The sequence below is a fragment of the Natator depressus genome, chromosome 4 (genome assembly GCF_965152275.1).
Source record: "Natator depressus isolate rNatDep1 chromosome 4, rNatDep2.hap1, whole genome shotgun sequence".
Classification (NCBI taxonomy): domain Eukaryota; kingdom Metazoa; phylum Chordata; order Testudines; family Cheloniidae; genus Natator; species Natator depressus.
In genome coordinates this window covers 41,291,170-41,312,157 of record NC_134237.1, presented here as the reverse complement: position 1 = coordinate 41,312,157, position 20,988 = coordinate 41,291,170, and the positions used below count along the sequence as shown (strand labels likewise).

Below are 20,988 nucleotides of genomic sequence, written 5' to 3'. Positions count from 1 at the left end.
TCCAAGGGAAAATGTTACAGGAGCCCTGAAAAAAGTTCTATTTTTAAATTTTTATTTTAATCAGCTTCTACTTTTTGAATCAATAACTACTGTGGTTGAGTAAGGAAGCATAAAAATACACGCAACTGACAGCAATTGCCTACTGAGAAGAGTACAGATGAACTAGCTAATGGCGGAATTTTGCTGTGGGAAAAAAAAGTTAAGAGAAATATCAATTTAGAGAAAAGAGAGGATTGCTGTTTCTGATTCTAAGGAATCTAGTATTTCAGGAATGGGGGGTTAGGGTTTACGAACTGCCAAAGCAGCCTGCCAATTTTGCTAACTTGTCATACCCCAAATTTTGCTACCTGCCAGTGCTAAAACTTATTTCTAATGTGCTATTTCAGAGAAATACTGTGAAAGAGCATTTTTGATTTTGTTCCATCATAAAAACAGGCCTGAATGAATAAACAGTAGTTAAATAGTAGTAAATGGGCTTGCACAGCTACACATAGTTGTGCGTGTTGTTGCTTCTTATTTTGGGGGGGGAAATAACTGAGTTACTGAAGATAGTGAATGAAGCAGAAGACAGTAACTTGAAAAACTGCATGACAATTAATTCCTCAAAATAAGAGACGGACACATTTACAGAGTCTTAGTTAGCATGAAGCAAAGATACAAATTCTTAAGACCAGGTCTTAGTATGTCTCCTTAACTTTAACAGAAATAAATAAAAAGAAAAAATAATCTACAGTACAATATGTTTTAGTAAAGAGACAGGAAAGATGTTTTCTGTAGCTTCTTAAGACTGCTGGAAAACACTTCTCTTAAAAGACATATACATTACATAAAACAAAATTTCTAAATTTCCAAATTAACTTGACAGTGAAATAGTAACAGCAGCATACTTTTCCTAGGGAAGGAGAATAGACAAATAGACTACCTTAATTTTCAGAACCATATTATTTTATTATATTAATTCACATCAGTAAAAGATGGACTGGTTGTTCCAGCAGTAATGTTCCGGGGGGAGGGATAGCTCAGTGGTTTGAGCATTGGCCTGCTAAACCCAGGGTTGTTAAACCCAGGGTTGTGAGTTCAATCCTTGAGGGGGCCATTTAGGGATCTGGGGCAAAAATTGGGTACTGGTCCTGCTTTGAGCAGGGGGTTGGACTAGATGACCTCCTGAAGTCCCTTCCAACCCTGATATTCTATGATTCTTTCTAGTGGAGACAGCTGGACACAGGAGATTGTAACAGAAACCTTGTGTGTCATGCAGAGGAAAAAACTTTTACCGTGGAATACGTTACCAGGAATTTACTAAAATTTTCAGAAGCAACAAGCAAAATGAGTTTTGTGATACCTTGCACACCTAAAAAAATTCAGAGAAAGGACACTTATGACAAAAGTACCCTGAAGCACCGTTCAAATAACTCTGCAAACACGCTGTGTCTGTTCCACTGCGGTATGCCATTTACCATCAAGACAAGGTGCACATGAAAAAGGAGAAATTAGAGAGGTAAAGGGCGGCCTTTGAGAAACACAGGTGTGGAAAAACCTGAAGACTCTCTCTAGATAAGTTCCCTTTTGGAACTTGATGCTAGGAAGGAAAGCTAATGTTTGATTCCTCGAAACTGCACTGTAAGGTAGGTAGGTAGGTAGAAAGAGGAGTATGAGTTTTCATACTAACATAGCATGCAGGGTTAAATGTTTAGCTAACTTGTTTATCTAGAATTTCTATAATGCAGAGTCTATGACACTGAGACTGCTTCATTTGCTACTTTTTATTACTAGGGACTTTTCATAATCTGATTGGGTCTCAGCCTAACTAATTAAATTTTTTGGCACAGAATTCCCTCAGGGGTAAGCTCAGAGGGATAGTGATAGTGCTCCGCTCTGCAATGTAGGACACCTAGGTTTCATTCCTGGCACTAAATATTTAACTCTCCAAGTCAGCAGGGCTGAGAACGTGAAGCAGAACTGTAACTCCCTAGACAGTTATGAAGCAGCAAGTAATAAAGAAACAAAGTAGAGATGCACCAAAGGATGTCTCATCTAGAACTTTTTGGCTAGAAAGGTGTAAGTCTCAGTGTGCTGAATTACAATAGGACAAAAAACAGGCAGGGAAAACCCTCAGGTCTCCACAGAGAATCCTAAAAAAAAAAAAAAACCATAGAAGAGGGAGGAATGGCTACTATAGCAGAACTTCCCAAACCACTGAAGCACAGAACTAACTTCCTGATGCATAACATGCACCCCCCATCTCCAAGTCCCTGACACACAAGAGCAGTCTTCCAAAGAGGTTACATGTAATGAAGTTCAAGAGAAGTTCCGTTAAAATGAAGGAGTACAGGACACTCAGATTCTTGCAGTCAACATACAAACATTTTGCATTCTCCCCACACACAAACACACCGCATAGCACTCACTGCATACATGGAGCGCCAAGGGAATGCAAATATATAGTACACCAGGAAGTGGACTGTAATGTGCCACCTCTACACCTGGACACTCCTTTCCTCTTCTGTCCTCCAACCAAGCTCACTATCCAATAAATCCCTCTCCAAAAACTCACTTAATCTGACTGCTTTCCCCATCAATAAATTGGGTATGTTCTGAATAGCAAAACTAAGTATTGCATCTGATAATCTTCCTCATTCAAATAATGCAGATGATCGATACTGCTCTTACAAGGTAAGGGAAATGTGTTGTATACTGTGCAACAAGTAAAATGGCGTAGGCACAGCTGTGTGGCTTTTGCTGATTTTCTATTAAAAATTAGCACAACCAGAGCAATTCAGTTCAATAAAATACTACATATAATAACCCTCCTACAATTCTCTCTGAAATTTAAGATTAAAAAATTTAGAGCTAATTAGGACAAGAAAAACCTCCCACTCACCACCCTGCTCAAAATGGTGCAGATTTTAGAGAAAAATCCTGCATATTTTGACTAACGTCTCTGCAGATTTCATGATAAAACAGAGCATTATTTATCTTAAGTGGTGGAAAGAGGATGTTACACTTTCAGGAAAATACAAGGGTAGCAAAGAGAGAATGGTATCGGCACAAAACCAAAGCAGGAACGAGTCTTTTATCAAATTGCATTTATTCATAGTTTAAAATATAGTAGGTTACCCCATTTTTGCTATGTCTTTTCCCATTTGCTTTCATAGGGCTACTTTAAACAGCCCTAACATGAAAAACAGCCAATTTTAAACTGAAAAATGTTAACCTAACATAATGAACGTGCCTCTCAGTTTTCTTAAGGCTGTATTTGATTTCAATGCTAACTCACTGTATAGCCCAAAAGTTGCATCTATGCACGTGTTTGACCCTTGTAATAATATATCTTTTAAAAAAAATGAACAGTTAATGGAGTAATACAGTCCCTACCCAAGCTATTGTCTCCTATTGGAAAGTTTCCTGTGGTTGGTCATTTATTTCATGCTTTAATGTATTTTTAGCAAGGGTTTTTTAGATGACAAACAGAATTAATGTCAAACTTCGAAACACTTTTCAAAAAAAGGAATTTAATCCCTTATTTACCAAGAAAGTAACACACATGATTACCTGTCTACTCAGATAGCTTTTTTTTTTTTTGGGGGGGGGGGGGGGAGGGGGGGGGCATGTAGAAGAAGCCTATCCTCACAGAAATAAGCAGGTAAAAGTATCTGAAGATTAATCACTTTAAGATAACTAAACATGCTGCAACATTAGCACATGCACTAGCTAGAAAAAAGAGAACTGAAGTTATAGGACTCTAATTGCAGGAATGAACTACTTATTATTAAGCCTATTTGGTTTCCATTAGGATTTTTTTGTTTAAACCATAATTTTTACAATATGATATGAACATAATAAGCTTAGTGCAAGAAAGCACTTTCCACTGGTGTAAATTACTACAGAGCACATAAGTAACATATCACAGTGCACCATGGCCTCAAGCCAGCTAATAAAGTGCTGGATGGAAAAATGGCCCAAGTCCATGAACTGTAAATATTGTATTGAAAGGAGGTGAAGGGGGAATAAAAAGAAGAACTTCTTATTGTATTTATAACTAATGTTGGTTCCAGTTCTTGTGACGAACAAGTAATTCCAGAGGTTTCCCAACAGATGTTCCAAGACTGGACAATCATACATCATGACCCCAAATAGTAAAGTATGCTAGGGCATAAATAGCCTAGAATATTGCTGGCACAAGATCATGGGCCCCAAATGACTCTGCAACTGAACCCATTTAGTTGGCAAGTACCTGGTTTGCACTCACAATCAAGTACTTAAGTATCCAAACAGGTGCAAGTGTAAGTGCAATTAATTGGACATGCAATTTTTCATCCCCTTTAATGCAAAAGCAAGACTGTGCTTGCAATATGAGATTGAGATCTAGCTAAAAATCAGAATGTATGTTTCAAAAGTATTCTAAAATATTGCACGCACAAGGAGTCCCAATAAAATCAATGAAGTTAAGCATGTGCTTAAGTCTTGACAGAACAAGGCCTATATCTGTAAAAGCCCAAGTCCTGCTAGTGTACAACACTTTTTGTGTACTCATTTCAATACAGAAATGTTTTTAAATAGCCGTTTGATGACTAAAGTTGTGGAAAAAGGGACTGAGACATAAGGAGGAAGGCACTGAGAAGAACGACAATTTAGACTCTAGTGGTTAGGCCACTAGCTTGGGACACAGGAGACCTGGGTTCAATTCCCCGTTATGCCACAGACTTCCTGTGTGACCGTGGGCACATCATTTACTCTGTCTCTGTGCTTCAGTTATCCAGCTGTAAAATGGGGATAATAGTACCTCCTTAACTCACAGTATTATGAGGATAAATACATTCTGAGGCATTCAGATATTAGTATGGTAACGGGAGCCATTTAGGTATATGTAAGTGAAATAGACAGGGCCAGATTCTATTCTTGATTTCAGACGTATTAATCCTGAATATCTCTACTGTAAATGCAGAGTAATTCCACTGACTTCAATAGCATAACAAAGCCAGGTTTGGCCCATAGTGCAGAATACACGAACAGGCTACTAAATGAAGTGTACCATTCACTCTTCTGACTACTTATTCCCATAGTTTGGAAATAACCACCTACTATGTGATTGAATTCCCTGTTGATTCATCTATGTGAAATGATGCTTAATAACTTGCTTTTAGTTTAAATTTTTTGACTTGGAGTTGATTTATATGCCCCCCTTTTTCTGGAATTTTCTTAATATAAAGCACAAATATTCATTTTGCCAATATTAACAAGATAGGAGGGATATGTATCGCACATTTCCGTTTATCCATCCATTCACACACCACCTTCCCCTAGAAGCGAGTAGACAAGTTAATGCCTACAAATATTTTGATTATCAGAGTTAAGTAATTTGGTTTTGGGGTTTTTGTTTTAGTTTTTTAGGCACATATTGTTTGTCTCAAACAACACAGGGCTTATTAGAACATTGTAGAATACTTATCTGGTTATCTCAGATAATCCTTGGCCTTGAAAGGCTTGCAGTCCACTCTTTTCAATGTAAGTTGAAAAATTTGTGACAGGAGGTGATAGATGTATATCTTTTCCAAAAAGTAACTAAATTTTTCAGATGAACGAGTAGCATATTCACACACAGTTGTGCAGGCAAAGTGATCACTTCAGAATTGATCACTGCTGACCAGTAATGACCCACACAGGAGGTCAAATTCTGCTCTTAATTAAACCTCTGCAATCTTGCTGAAGCCAGTGAGATTGCAGAAGTATGAGTGTCGGCAGAATTTGTCCCTATGCTTTCAGTGATTCAGATCTTGTTGAACTAGACAATTTATCAGCTATGCTCCATACAGTTACACAAACCTTTTCATAGCCTTGTTTCAATATATTTTGGTGGCAAATGCCAATGCTTTGTTTCTAATTGAATTGGTTGCTGCAATACTAGTGGCTCCGATGTACAGACCTAGTCAGTGCCTGTTTCAAGCTTACATTTTTAGGCTTTTAATCAATTAACCTATTCAAATCTTGAGAACAGAGTATACAGTCAACAAGAGACACGGGTCCTCCTGCAGTGCCTACTTTTCATGCTGAACAAATACAAACAAAAAAACCAAATCTGACATGTCAAAAAAAAAATGATGCATAACATTTATTGGAGACCTCTATTTTCTAAAATGAACCTTTGCAGACAGGGCTCTTCGAAGTCTCACTATGACTTTACAGCATTTAGCTTTAACAATGTTTCTAGTGTTCTGTGGAACATGACTTACTTTTGGCACATCAATAGCCACCTCTCTCATGGCGCTGGGCCTGACATCATTCATCCCCTGCAGGAAGTCATTCAGAGTAATCATCACTGACTCAGCCACCTCGCTGTCTAACAGGTTAGCTTGTTCTCCCAGTGTTCTCCGCAAAGCATACAAACCTACAAAGAAAACCAAACACATGTTGACTTCATCCTGTTTCCCACAAATACAGAACGTACAACACATACATGCACAAAAGATTGCAGCATTGGCAAGGAAATTATCTTCAAACAGAACGTACCAACGTCAGGCTCTGGCTAGTTCAGAGAACACAACAGATATTTCTGATGAAGGGGAAAGGGGATTTTATGACCACATATACACATAGAACAGATCAGCTCCAAGAGAGAGACTGAAATAGCCATAATTCCCAGGAAAACCATTATAGGGTGGATAGGGAAGGTGACAAGAAAAACTAGTTTAGATAATTTTTATAGCCATTTTATAATGAGAAAAAATACAAATATCTAGCAAACATTATACAGGAACCACCAATTCATGTAAGATTGGCTGCCTTGTCTGTTCTCCTGCCAATACAGGATTGGGCCCCAAGTGCTCTCTTTGCCTAATCTACTTTAATAGGATTTAAAATGATGAGATTTCTGCTACTTTCACTGAGAGCTTTCACTGTCTAATAAAACTACAGCATTAGGAGGTTTTTCTTCATGTTCAACCCATTTTCCACATGATTCTTCATATTGTCTTGAACTACCATGAATAATGCCTCTCCCTCCACCACGTTCACACCTTTCAAACAAACACTTATAGCTTCCCTGCTTCCCCTCTGTTTAGCCAAACCATTCATACAGCATTCCGACAGTCTTTCCCTATAACTCAGAAGCTCTGTTTTCCCCCCTTTTCTGATTTATCAATATCTTTCTGGGTACAGAAGCACCCACAGGGGCATGGATCAGCCTTCACGTCCTACTCCCCATCAGTACCTGGCCCAGGCCAAGGAAGCCAATGATCTAAATTCGGTGATGAATCCTGGTCACGTGCCACCTGAGGCAAGCTGAGCATATGCCAAGTAGCAGTAGTACCCAGAACTAAACACTATTCTATAGGGGATCTCACCATTCCATATGGAGAGGGACTATCAACTCCTTTTCCTGTGAAGGGACACGTTGCTACCCAAAAGCACCTTGGCTTTCCTTACCCTTCAGTTTGTTTCTTTCAAGCTTTACTCCCATTTTGTTCTTCCTGCCTCTATTTCCAAACTTGATTTATATACTATAAATTTTACTGTATTAAAATAAATCTTGAAGGTAATAGAATTTAACTGATGTAGCTTACAAAAATATGTGGTACCAGTTTGACATAAATGAGCCAAGCAAACAGATACAAATATTTAAAAAAAATTTCTATGCTTAACTGAACAAAATGTCAATTAATGCTGCAAGAAAACACAATAATGATAAGGGATAAGGTGTTTCTAAAATAAAAATGGCTTTACTATCAGAGGATCACTGTATATTTTCTATGGGAGCACTTATGAACTTGGACATACAAGATTTCTGACAATTACAGGAATTCTAAATTTCCTACAACATATGTAATGTGTGAATAGATCTAATATCTCCCCTGTGGATCAGTACAGCTGGTGTATCTTTATTGAACTGCCAATTATTACAGAGCATGAACACCTGCGTTCAATACACAAGCTCTTTAATACAATAAAAAATGTTTGTAGTTCAGGTTTTACCCAAATGTGGAACATTTAGAACTAACAGGATACATAAATAAAAACATTCCGTGAGGTCAAATAGGAAATTGCAAAGCTAGTTGCCAGAAGAGAAGTGAAAAATGCTACTGACTCACTTCAACATCACTAAAAGAATTTCAGAAGGGTTTTTTGTTTTGTTTGTTTGTGTTTGTTTCTTTTTCCTTTTTATCTCTTCTTCTATTATTATTTTTAAAAAGAACTATTACATAACAGGACATCATGTCAATCACACAAATTTGTAATTTCACAGCCATGTGTGCAAGCAAAAAAACAGCCAACCACCACCAAATAGATTAATCACACTATGTTATTGCAGTTATACGATTGATGAGTTTTTGTTTTAGTTTCAGTTTTTTAATCCTATGTTTTGCATTTGATCCTAAGCATTTACGATGACTATTCACAAGGCATCAGTGATTTAAAATAAATGAATAAATCACGGCTTCAGAGAAAGTTATGTCATAAAAGAAAGGAAATAATTGATCCAGATCTCTCTTCTTCATTTATAAATATCCTTTCCATCAGCTACACATTTTACCACAAAAGCCCATTTGATGAAGTTTGTAACTATATCACAGCTATCTTTTTCATTTTTAAAGGGATAACTCAATTTTTAGTCATAACATAAAAATGTCCAAAGGGGACACCATTCTTCTGTATGGCCACTGCCAGTGTAAAGTCAAGCTCTGCCCGTGCTGTTAACCATACCGGAGTGAAGTTTCATTGAGCAGTAGTGTGTTTGAAATGCAGCAGCTCTGATCCAGAACAGGGAGAAAAAGCTCACAGCTCTCCAAACAAAGCCTGAATTCATTAAAGCATGCGTGTGTACCTGCCAACATGCAGGTCAATATTTAATTGAAACAATGTTTTACATTTAAACAATAATAAAAAACAGATTGAAAATGAGAGCATGAGTCTTCCTGTTTCCTCTTGTTATCATAATCATTCTTTCCTGCCCTTCCCACTGACTCCTACCCAAAGTGGGTGGGATGGGGAGAAGAGAAAGAGACTTATTAACTAGGGAAGAATACAGTGAATGGCCTTCCAGGACTGAAAAAAAACACATCCCAACTTTGAGTCATGGAAAACATGCATTTAAAGTAAGGAAATCTAAGGTAATATACACTGCTAGAAATTTTTTTGCAAAATACCCCCACAGTGGTACCCGCAAGTTTCTTGCTATGGAGATATAAAGTTTTGAACTCTTAATCCATGCAATTTTAAATACTGTATCCCAGAAAATAGTGAACAACATTCAATATTTAATATGCAAACTAGATACCATTAACTTGGGTTTGAATAGAGACTGGGAGTGGCTGGGCCATTACACATATTGAATCTATTTCCCTATGTTAAGTATCCTCATACCTTCTTGTCAGCTGTCTAAATGGACCATCTTGATTATCACTACAAAAGTTTTTTTCTCCTGCTCATAATAGCTCATCTTAATTAATTAGCCTCTTACCATTTGTATGGCAACTTCCACCTTCTCTGTATGTATATATCTATCTATCTTCTTACTGTATGTTTCATTCTATGCATCCGATGAAGTGGGCTGTAGCCCACGAAAGCTTATGCTCTAATAAATTTGTTTGTCTCTAAGGTGCCACAAGTACTCCTGTTCTTTTTTATTCAATATTTGCTCATCCGAAAGACCCATTTGGTCTCTGCAGATGAGCCTCTTCATAGGATTTGTCTAGCCCAGGGGTTCTCAAACTTCATTGTACCGCGACCCCATTCTGACAAAAAAATTACTATACAACTCCAGGATGGTGGACCGAAGCCTGAGCCTGCCCAAGCCCTGCCACCCCAGGTGGGGGGGGGCCAAAGCCCCAGTGCCCGGGGGAGTGTCGGGGGGAGAGGAGCCAAAGCCCAAGGGCTTCGGCCCCAGGCAGGGGGCCTATAATCTCAGCCCCACTTCCCAAGGCTTAAGCCCTCAGGCTTCAACCCCAGACAGAGGGGTTGGGCTTTGGCCCCATGCCCCAGTAAACCTAAGCCAGCCCAGGCAAACCCATTAAAATGGGGTCCCGACCCACAGTTTGAGAACCGCTGGTCTCACCTGTTTTGAGTCAAATATATATATATAGATAGATATAGATATAATCCTGTATTGTAAACTGGCTCTGAGAGCACATTTATGTATCAATTTGACTTGACCCTATTCAGACATCATCAACTTTCAGTGGATTAATGAGTAGTCAGATTTTATTAATTCTGACTAATTAGGTGCCATTCCTGCAGCCCGCTCATAGACCCGTAACCCTTACTCATGTGAGTAGTCCTGCTGAAATAACAAAAAATAAAAACACAACAAAATTGAGTTAGTTTTCCAGGTAGTTAACAGGACTACTTGCATAAGTAAGAGATACCTATTTTGAATAAGGGTTGTAGGATTGGTCCACAGCACTGTACTCTATGCACAGTAGGGACTTAACTAGGGGGACATAAAGAGTATATTCCATGGAGAAGAACACTGCTTCTCAAGCTCGGCATAAATGGAAAACTCTGAAATAAACTAAAACAAAAAACATGAGTGTATGATATTCATCATAAAAAACAATGGAAAAAAACAAACAGTTTGTTCCACTCCCCAGCATTGTGTGTTCTCCCTCACAAATTCATCCTGTCTCTAAGGACAGAGGAAACAAGCGGGTTGTACAATTTGTCATAGTACAGCTGCTTTCTTTTCCATCCCTTACAAACTATGATGCAAGTAGCATTGTTTACCCTTAAGGTATTCTGGTTCATAGCTATGGTTAGATGTCTGCACATTACATTACGATTGCACGTAGACAAGTGTAAGAATTATTACTTCCATATAGCTAAATTTTGTCAGAGTCTACGCTTATTACACACTAACACAGAAAACAGAAATTATGCACGACATGAACACCCAACACATGCGTACTATAGGTTTGACAGACTGAGTATACACAATATTGTTAGGATATAGATATTCAGGCCTGTCTGTAAAGGCCTACACTCTAAGAATTTAGGTGTATTCTTATCACTTGGCTAGTTAGAGGTATAAAAGAAAGAATCAAAATCATTGTCTGCCAGTGTAAGGTCCTTCTCTTAATGTGACAGTCTGAGGCCCTGTTCTTAGGCTAAGGCCTTTGGCTAAGCAACAGAGGCAGCCATAAGCTGGGAAGCGACCGGTCACCTCCTCACATTCCAAACTAGTCACACTGAAATAAGGTGCTATTGGGCTGTTAGGAATACAATTCTGTCCTGATAATGCCTGTCGCCTCCAGAGAAAAGGAAGTGTCTAGAAGATGTAAAAGGAAACTTAGTTTGATAGCATCCTGTCTGACAAGAACTCACTTATCAATAGCTGGGATGTGAAATCCTCATTTCTGTGTTTGTTCTATCACTGTAGTCCCCATTTCCCCACTGTTTGTTTGTATAATCTCTGTCTGGTTCTGTGATTGTTTCTGTCTGCTGTATAATTAATTTTGCTGGGTGTAAACTAATTAAGGTGGTGGGATATAATTGGTTAAATAATCATGTTACAATATGTTAGGATTGGTTAGTTAAATTTCAGGAAAATGATTGGTTAAGGTATAGCTAAGCAGAACTCAAGTTTTACTATATAGTCTGCAGTCAATCAGGAAATCGGTGGGTGGGTGGGAAATGGGAATCATGTTTTGCTAAAGGGGGAAATGGGAACAGGGACACAGGTAAGCCTCTGTGGTGTCAGAGCTGGGAAGGGGGACACTAAGGAAGGAAATTGGAATCATGCTTGCTGGAAGTTCACCCCAATAAACATCGAATTGTTTGCACCTTTGGACTTCGGGTATTGTTGCTCTCTGTTCATGCGAGAAGGACCAGGGAAGTAAGTGGGTGAAGGAATAAGCCCCCTAACAAATATATGTGGAACTGGATGTGACAAAGTATATTTATCTTACTCCTTTGACTGCCTAACTTCCAGTTTTCCATTATCCCATCTCCCCTGGGCTTGTTCTAACATTCCAAATTCATAGATATTAAAGGTCAGAAGGGACCATTATGATCATCTAGTCTGACCTGCACAACGCAGGCCACAGAATCTCAACCACCCACTCCTGCGACAAACTTCTCACCTATGTCTGAGCTATTGAAGTCCTCAAATCGTGGTTTAAAGACTTCAAGGTGCAGAGAATCCTCCAGCAAGTGACCCATGCCCCATGCTACAGAGGAAGGCGAAAAACCTCCAGGGCCTCTGCCAATCTGCCCTGGAGGAAAATTCCTTCCCAACCCCAAATATGGCGATCAGCTGAACCCTGAGCATATGGGCAAGACTCACCAAATCCAAGAATGGCTTCAAACAACAGTAATTTTAATTTTAAGTCAACTTGAAAAATAATTGTTTCTTCTTTCCCTACCATTTTGAAAGGTTTCAGAGTAACAGCCGTGTTAGTCTGTATTCGCAAAAAGAAAAGGAGTACTTGTGGCACCTTAGAGACTAACCAATTTATTTGCGCATGAGCTTTCGTGAGCTACAGCTCACTTCATCAGATGCATACTGTGGAAACTGCAGAAGACATTATATACACAGAGACCATGAAACAATACCTCCTCCCACCCCACTCTCCTGCTGGTAATAGCTTATCTAAAGTGATCATCAAGTTGGGCCATTTCCAGCACAAATCCAGGTTTTCTCACCCTCCGCCCCCCACACACAAACTCACTCTCCTGTTGGTAATAGCCCATCCAAAGTGACCACTCTCTTCACAATGTGTATGATAATCAAGGGGGGCCATTTCCTGCACAAATCCAGGTTCTCTCACCCCCTCTCATCCCCTTGGACTTGTGAGGGGGTGAGAGAACCTGGATTTGTGCAGGAAATGGCCCCCCTTGATTATCATACACATTGTGAAGAGAGTGGTCACTTTGGATGGGCTATTACCAGCAGGAGAGTGAGTTTGTGTGTGGGGGGCGGAGGGTGAGAAAACCTGGATTTGTGCTGGAAATGGCCCAACTTGATGATCACTTTAGATAAGCTATTACCAGCAGGAGAGTGGGGTGGGAGGAGGTATTGTTTCATGGTCTCTGTGTATATAATGTCTTCTGCAGTTTCCACAGTATGCATCCGATGAAGAGAGCTGTAGCTCACGAAAGCTCATGCTCAAATAAATTGGTTAGTCTCTAAGGTGCCACAAGTACTCCTTTTCTTTTTACCATTTTGAAGTTTCCCTACAAAACTTCAAAAAAAAAAAAAAACTTCAAAACTTCCCCACAAAAACAAAAAAAAAAGTTTCCCTACCATTTTGAAGTTTCCCTACAGATCCGATGAAGTGAGCTGTAGCTCACGAAAGCTTATGCTCAAATAAATTTGGTAGTCTCTAAAGTGCCAAAAGTACTCCTTTTCTTTTTGCTAATACAGACTAACACGGCTGCTACTCTGAAACCTATCTTAATAGAGGGAGATTGTATCTGTGAGACTCTCTCTCCTATTCACAATCACACAGACAACCTTTCATCCAATTTTCAAATCTAGCAACCACCTTCCCTCCATTCCGTGATCATGTAACATTCATGTGACAACTACAGCACTTGCTGATATGAAAAAAAAAAAAAAAAAAAAACAAGGAAGTATTTTATGCATTTTTAGCTGTCTTTACTGCAATTTAGCAGCTGGAAACAAAAAGAGGAAAGGCAGCACCAGGTGGCCATCAGCTAGTGTTCCACAGACCACAGTGCTGGGACAACTGACTACACCACCACAGATTCCACAAGTTTAGATGAATTCTTTAATTTGCATCTTTTAAAAGTATATCATCCAAGGAATTTTTTTTAAATGCCACCATGTGGACAACTAAGATGACAAATTCATTGGAGGAGAAATATCCACATGAAAGTGTTATAGGTTTTAACTTAATCTCTAATCATAAATGCATACCCAATTTAGAGATTGTGTTTATTACAAAAGCACAAACCACATTTTACTTTTGAAACCATATTCTATAATCTGCATTAACTTCCAAAGTTATATGGAAAAATCTCTGAAGAACTTTTATGTACTGTTTGCACAGGAATGATAATACCCTTAAATCCCCTGTAACCATAATATTGCAAGTTCACTCAGCTAACCTGAGCACTAATCTACTGTAGGGATTGTGTACACAATTTATAGTCCTTCATGAATAGTCTGACATTTGCTGGAACATGTCTACAGAACTGAGCAGAAGCTGGTGGGAGGTACAACGGGGGAAGGTGGGGAGGAGAAGGAATTGCATTTCCAAAAGTTCTGGCACACAGGAAATAATTTGCTCCCAGATGAGACTATACAACCACAACTTATAGCAAAACTAAAAACTAGAATAAAATAAAAATACGATACCATAGCTCCTTTATTTCCAAACCACTCAAGTCTAAGACACCTTGCTTAAGGTTGGCCATATGTTCACAGTAAGAAAGAAAAAGGCTGCCCATTATCCTGACAGTTTAATGGCAAAGACAGGGTGAGAGGCAAAACTTTAGTGTAACTGTTGCTAATAAATTCTGCAAATCAGAATGAAGTTAAGAAAAGTTTATAAGGAAATGCCACATTCCTATCTGACAGATCTGCTTCACAATCTTACCTGCTTATTTTACACACAAATACACAGAGTTACAGTTTTTTCACTCCTGCAGAGCTAATAGGCATACATGTGTGAGCCAGACTCTTCTCTGGCTTGAGCATCATCAGAATTTTTAGCTAAATTCCAACTACAGACTTTTTTTTTTTTAAAACTGTAGATGAATTAAGCCAAAGAGAACCCAGCTTGACTTTCAAATCTCAGGTTGAGTTTGCAATGCTGGCAGTTAAAATGTACTCTTGAAAAGTAAAGAGAGTCTTTATCTGGATCTCCAATAGTCAATAATATGGAACCTTCATAGCACCCTTTTTACACACCACATTTCAGAAGTAGCTGCATTTTAAATTCTGGATATTTTAAATTTAGAGTATTTAAAGCAGCTGTGTTAGTCTGTTCAGTGCCAGTTACTGAAGAATTCATTCTTATCTCAGACATTGACAGTCTGGCCCCACCAAAGCCAAAGCTCCCACAGACTTCAATATGGCCAGGATTTCACCTCAAAAATCTTTTAATATATGTTACACATACACACCTGCACACACACACACACACCTACATTTGTACAAGTTATATCTGAAACTGGACAATGAATCAGAGTTGAAAGACAAAAAAAATGAAATTAATTTCAGAGAGGTTGGTGCATTTCAGTTCAGTGGGAATCTATATTATTGTTACCTACAGTATGTAAACAGAAAAACCAACTTGCAGACACAGAATTAGAAGAGAACTAAACAGAGAAATGTCAGCCAAAATTCAGAGATTTAGATCTAAAAACATAACTGGACTAATGTGTGTGCAATTAAATATAATGTTGAAAAACAAAATGCTTCAAATTAATTACAGATATGTGGTACATAAGAGGAAAATGGTGGATGAAATAAAGCAGGAAGTACCATGACAAAATAAAAGACCTCACTAGAGGTTTCTCAAAAATCTGAAATGTCATTTTAAACAAGTAATATATTGAGATTGCAAATTCAAAACCCTAAATAAATTCAGCCCAGAAGCCTAGAGGTAGAAAAACCACTCTTCTATACAAGGGATGCCAATCTGAGATTTGGTACTTTGTCTCTTTGGTAAGTTACTAGCAAGTGGTTAGAGGGCTACTAATGCAGCCATTGAAAGAAGGAAGATTTCAATTCATATCTGTAGTAACTCAGTAGCAACACTGGTTGCTCCAAAGGTTGCTGTGACTAACCTACTTTAGCTGGAAGGATGGGTTGAACCCCATTATGAAGGTCTTAAGTGGGTAGGGAGCAAAGAAAGGAAAATTCAAGAGAGAGTGGAGAGGATCCCTTGGGCTCCAGACACTCCACACTGGAGGGGAGAAAAGACTTTTAAATATGCAGAATACATACACATTTCACAGATGCTAAGTGGGACAAGCCAACCTGGCTCACTATACAGAATATTGTATCCCAGCAAGGCAAAGATTTGCTTATACCTGAGCTTCAGAGATTTAAGGGAGGAAAGTGAATTAGTGCTCAGACATTTTGAAGTCAACACAAGGGGCCAGATGCTTAGACCTAGTTAAGCCCGCCTTGCTTGTTTCAAAGTTGCCCTAAACAGGCCACTGAGGATTCCTTCAGCAAGGGAAAATCCTTGGCAAGCATAAACCCTGACAGTTCACCTTTCACTATGACCATTGTAGTCTCCCTTTTAACCAATTCCTTATCCACCTTTCAGTTCTCATATTACTCACGTCTTCTCCAATTTAACTAATAGTTTCCCATGTGGAACTGTATCAAATGCATTACTGAAATCCAGATAGATTAATTAGATCTACTGCCTTTCCTTTCTCTAAAAAATCAGTTATCTTCTCAAAGAAGGAGATCAGGTTGGTCCAGCACGATCTACCTTTTATAAAGCCATTGGTGTATTTGTTCCCCAATTACCATTTACCTGTGTCCCCTTAACTACTTTCCGTTTCAAAATTTGTTCCAAGAACATGCATACAGTTGAGGTCAAACTAACAGAACTGTAGTTTCCTGGATCACGTTTCTCCCCCCCCCCTTCTTTAAAACAGAAACCATTTTAGCAATTTTCTAGCCACACGGTGCGACCCCCAAGTTTACAGATTCATTACAAATCTTTGTGATTGGGTTTGTGATTTCATCTGCCAGTTCCTTTAATATTCTTGGATGGAGATTATCCAGGCCCCCAGTTTAGTCCCATTAAGCTGTTTGAATTTGACTTCCATCTCTGATGGGGTAATTTCTACTTCCGTATACTCATTCCCATTAGCCACCCTGCCACTACCCCCAGGCTCTTCATTACCCTTATTATAAACTGAGGAAACATATTTGTTTAGGTGTTGGGCCATGCCTAGATTATCTTTAATCCCCACCCCATCCTCAATGCTTAGCGGTCCTACTTCTTCTTTCATAGATTCATAGACTTTAAGGTCAGAAGGGACCATTATGATCATCTAGTCTGACCTCCTGCACAATGCAGGCCACAGAATCTCAACCACCCACTCCTGCGATAAACCTCTCACCTATGACTGAGCTATTGAAGTCCACAAATCATGGTTTAAAGACTTCAAGGAGCAGAGAATCCTCCAGCAAGTGACCAGGGCCCCATGCTACAGAGGAAGGCGAAAAACTTCCAGGGCCTCTTCCAATCTGCCCTGGAGGAAAATTCCTTCCCAACCCCAAATATGGCGATCAGCTGAACCCTGAGCATATGGGCAAGATTCATCAGCCAGATATCCAGGAAAGAATTCTCTGTAGTAACTCAGATCACACCCCATCTAACATCCCATCACAGGCCATTGGGCCTATTTACCATGAATATTTAAAGATCAATTAATTGCCAAAATCTTATTATCCCATCATACCATCTCCTCCATAAAACTTATTGTGCTTAATCTTAAAGCCAGATAGGTCTTTTGCCTCCACTGCTCCCCTTGGAAGGCTATTCCAAAACTTCACTCCTCTGATGGTTGGAAACCTTTGTCTAATTTCAAGTCTAAACTTCCCGATGACCAGTTTATATCCATTAGTTCTTGTGTCCACATTGGTACTGAGCTTAAATAATTCTTCTCCCTCCATGGTATTTATCCCTCCGATATATTTATAGAGAGCAATCACATCTCCCCTCAACCTTCTTTTAGTTAGGCTAGACAAGCCAAGCTCCTTGAGTCTCCTTTCATAAGACAGGTTTTCCATTCCTCGAGTCATCCTGGTAGCCCTTCTCTGTACCTGTTCCAGTTTGAATTCATCCTTCTTAAACATGGGAGACCAAAACTGCACACAGTATTCCAGGTGAGGTCTCACCAGTGCCTTGTATAATGGTACTAAAACCTCCTTATCTCTACTGGAAATACCTCGCCTAATGCATCCCAAGATCGCATTAGCTTTTTTCACAGCCATATCACATTGGCAGCTCATAGTCATCCTATGATCAACCAATACTCCAAGGTCCTTCTCCTCCTCCGTTACTTCTAATTGATGCATCCCCAGCTTATAACTAAAATTCTTGTTATTAATTCCTAAATGCATGATCTGACACTTCTCACTATTAAATTTCATCCTATTACTATTACTCCAGTTTACAAGGTCATCCAGATCTTCCTGTAGGATATCCCGGTCTCTCTCTCTAAATTGGCAATATCTCCTAGCTTTGTATCATCCGCAAACTTTATTAGCACACTCCCACTTTTTGTGCCAAGGTCAGTAATAAAGATTGGTCCCAAAACCGATCCTTGAGGAACTCCACTGGTAACCTCCCTCCAGCCTGACAGTTCACCTTTCAGTAGGACCCACTGTAGTCTCCCCTTTAACCAATTCCTTATCTACCTTTCAGTTTTCATATTGATCCCCATCTTTTCCAATTTAACTAATAATTCCTCATGTGGAACCATATCAAATGCCTTACTGAAATTGAGGTAAATTAGATCCACTGCGTTTCCTTTGTCTAAAAAAATCTGTTACTTTCTCAAAGAAGGAGATCAGTTTGGTTTGGCATGACCTACCTTTTCTAAAACCATGTTGTATTTTGTCCATTTACCACTGACCTCAATGTCCTTAACTACTTTCTCCTTCAAAATTTTTTCCAAGACCTTGCATACTACAGATGTCAAACTAACAGGCCTGTAGTTACCCGGATCACTTTTTTTTCCTTTCTTAAAAATAGGAACTATGTTAGCAATTCTCCAACCATACGGTACAACCCCTGAGTTTACAGATTCATTAAAAATTCTTGCTTATGGGCTTGCAATTTCATGTGCCAGTTCCTTTAATATTCTTGGATGAAGATTATCTGGGCACCCTGATTTAGTCCGATTAAGCTGTTTGAGTTTCGCTTCTACCTCAGATATGGTAATATCTACCTCCATATCCTCATTCCCATTTATCATGCTACCATTATCCCTAAAATCCTCATGAGCCTTATTAAAGACTGAGGCAAAGTATTTGTTCAGATATTGGGCCATGCCTAGATTATCCTTAACCTCCACTCTATCCTCAGTGTTTTAGCGGTCCCACTTCTTCTTTCTTTGTTTTCTTCTTATTTATATGGCTATAGAACCTTTTACTATTGGTTTTAATTCCCTTTGCAAGGTCCAACTCTCCTTGACTTTTAGCCTGTCTCACTTTATCCCTACATGTTCTGACCTCAATAAGGTAGCTTTCCTTGCTGATCCCTCCCATCTTTCACTACCTGTATGCTTTCTGCTTTTTCTTAATCACCTCTCTGAGATGCTTGCTCATCCAGCTTGGTCTACAACTCCTGCCTATCAATTTTTTCCCCTTTCTTTGGATGCAGGCTTCCAATAGCTTCTGCAGCTTTGACTTAAAGTAATCCCAGGCCTCCTCTGCCTTTAGATCCATAAATTCTTCAATCCAATCCACCTCCCTTACTAATTTCCTTAATTTTTGAAAGTCAGCCCTTTTGAAATCAAAAACCCTAGTCACAGATCTATTTTTGTTTGTCCTTCCATTCAGTTTGAACTGAATTAGCTCATGATCACTTGAACCAAGTTTGTCCCCTACAACCACTTCTTCTATGGGGTCCTCACTACTCACCAAAACCAAATCTAAAATGGCATCCCCTCTAGTCGGTTCAGCAACTACTTGCTGAAGGAATCCATCAGCTATCACATCTAGGAAAATCTGAGCCCTGTTATTATTACTAGCACTCGTCCTCCAGTCTATATCTGGGAAGTTAAAGTCTCCCATGATCACGCAGTTTCCATTAGTATTTACTTCATTAAAAACATTAAAAGAGGGCTCTATCCATATCAAAATTAGATCCCGGCGGTCTGTAGCACACCCCAAACATTATCCTCAGGGAGGCTCTAATAGTTTTCTTCCCCAAAGTGATTTTTGCCCAGACGGACTGTCTTATCCATTCCATCGCTTCTTATTTCTTTACATTCTACCTCATCATTGATATACAATGCTACTCTACCACCTTTATCTTTATTCCTGTCTTTCCTAAACAGCACATACCCTTCAATAACTGTAGTCCAGTCATGACTACTATTCCACCATGTTTCTATTATCCCTATAATATCTGGTTTCACTTCCTGCACCAGTAGCTCTAGTTCCTCCATTTTGTTACCTAGGCTCCTCGCATTTGTGTACAAACATCTTAATTTTTGCTGTTTGGCCTCGCTCACATTCTGTACCCGATTAGGCACAGTCATTCTACAGCCAGTATGACATACTAGACTGGTATCCACACTGCCCTTCCTCCTTATGTCCATTCTCCTACCCAACGCTGTGTCCTTTCTGACTTTGTTTTCTTTCCTCTCAATGCTAAAATCCGGCGTGGAGATTACCTGGACATCTCCCAACCTTGTTTTCCTTATTTTCTTTTTATTTGTATGGCTATAGAAGCTTTTACTACTTTTAATTCCTTTGCAAGGTTCAACTCGCTTGGCTTTTGGCATTTCTCACTTTATCCCTACACCTTCTGAGCTCCAAGAGGTAGATTTCTTTGCTGAACCATCCTATCTTCCATTCTCTGTAGGCTTTCTGCTTTCTCTTAATCTCTTTCTCTAATCTCTTAATCTGTTTGAGACTGTTACTCATCTAGCTTGGTCTGAAACCCTTCCCTGCAATTTTTTCCCCTTGCTTGGGATGCAGGCTTGAGATAGCTTCTGCAACTTTTGACTTAAAGTAATTCCAAGCCTCCTCCACATTCAGATCCTTGAGTTCTTCAGACCAGTCCACTTCCCTAACTAAATTCCCTTAAATTTTTTAAGTTTGCCCTTTTGAAATCAAGGACCCTAGTTGCAGATCTATTTTTGTTTATCCTTCCATTTAGTTTAAACTGAATTAGCTCATGATCAATTGAACCAAGGTTGTCCCCTACAACCAGTTCTTCTATGAGGTCATTACTACTCATCAATAACAAATCTAAAATGTCATCACCTCTTGTTGGTTCAACAATTATTTGGTGAAGAAATCTGTCAGCTATCACATCCAGGAAA

At 39.1% G+C, this 20,988-nt stretch overlaps 1 protein-coding gene across 2 annotated transcripts in view; it reads right to left on the bottom strand.

The window, feature by feature from the left end:
* Positions 1–20,988, bottom strand: part of AFG2A (AAA ATPase AFG2A) — a 305,716-nt gene that overhangs the window by 242,028 nt on the left and 42,700 nt on the right. For both annotated transcript variants that reach the window (XM_074950826.1, XM_074950828.1), the window contains exon 10: positions 6,231–6,385. In XM_074950826.1, coding sequence (XP_074806927.1) covers positions 6,231–6,385 — 155 coding nt within the window. The remainder of the gene's footprint in view (positions 1–6,230; positions 6,386–20,988) is intronic.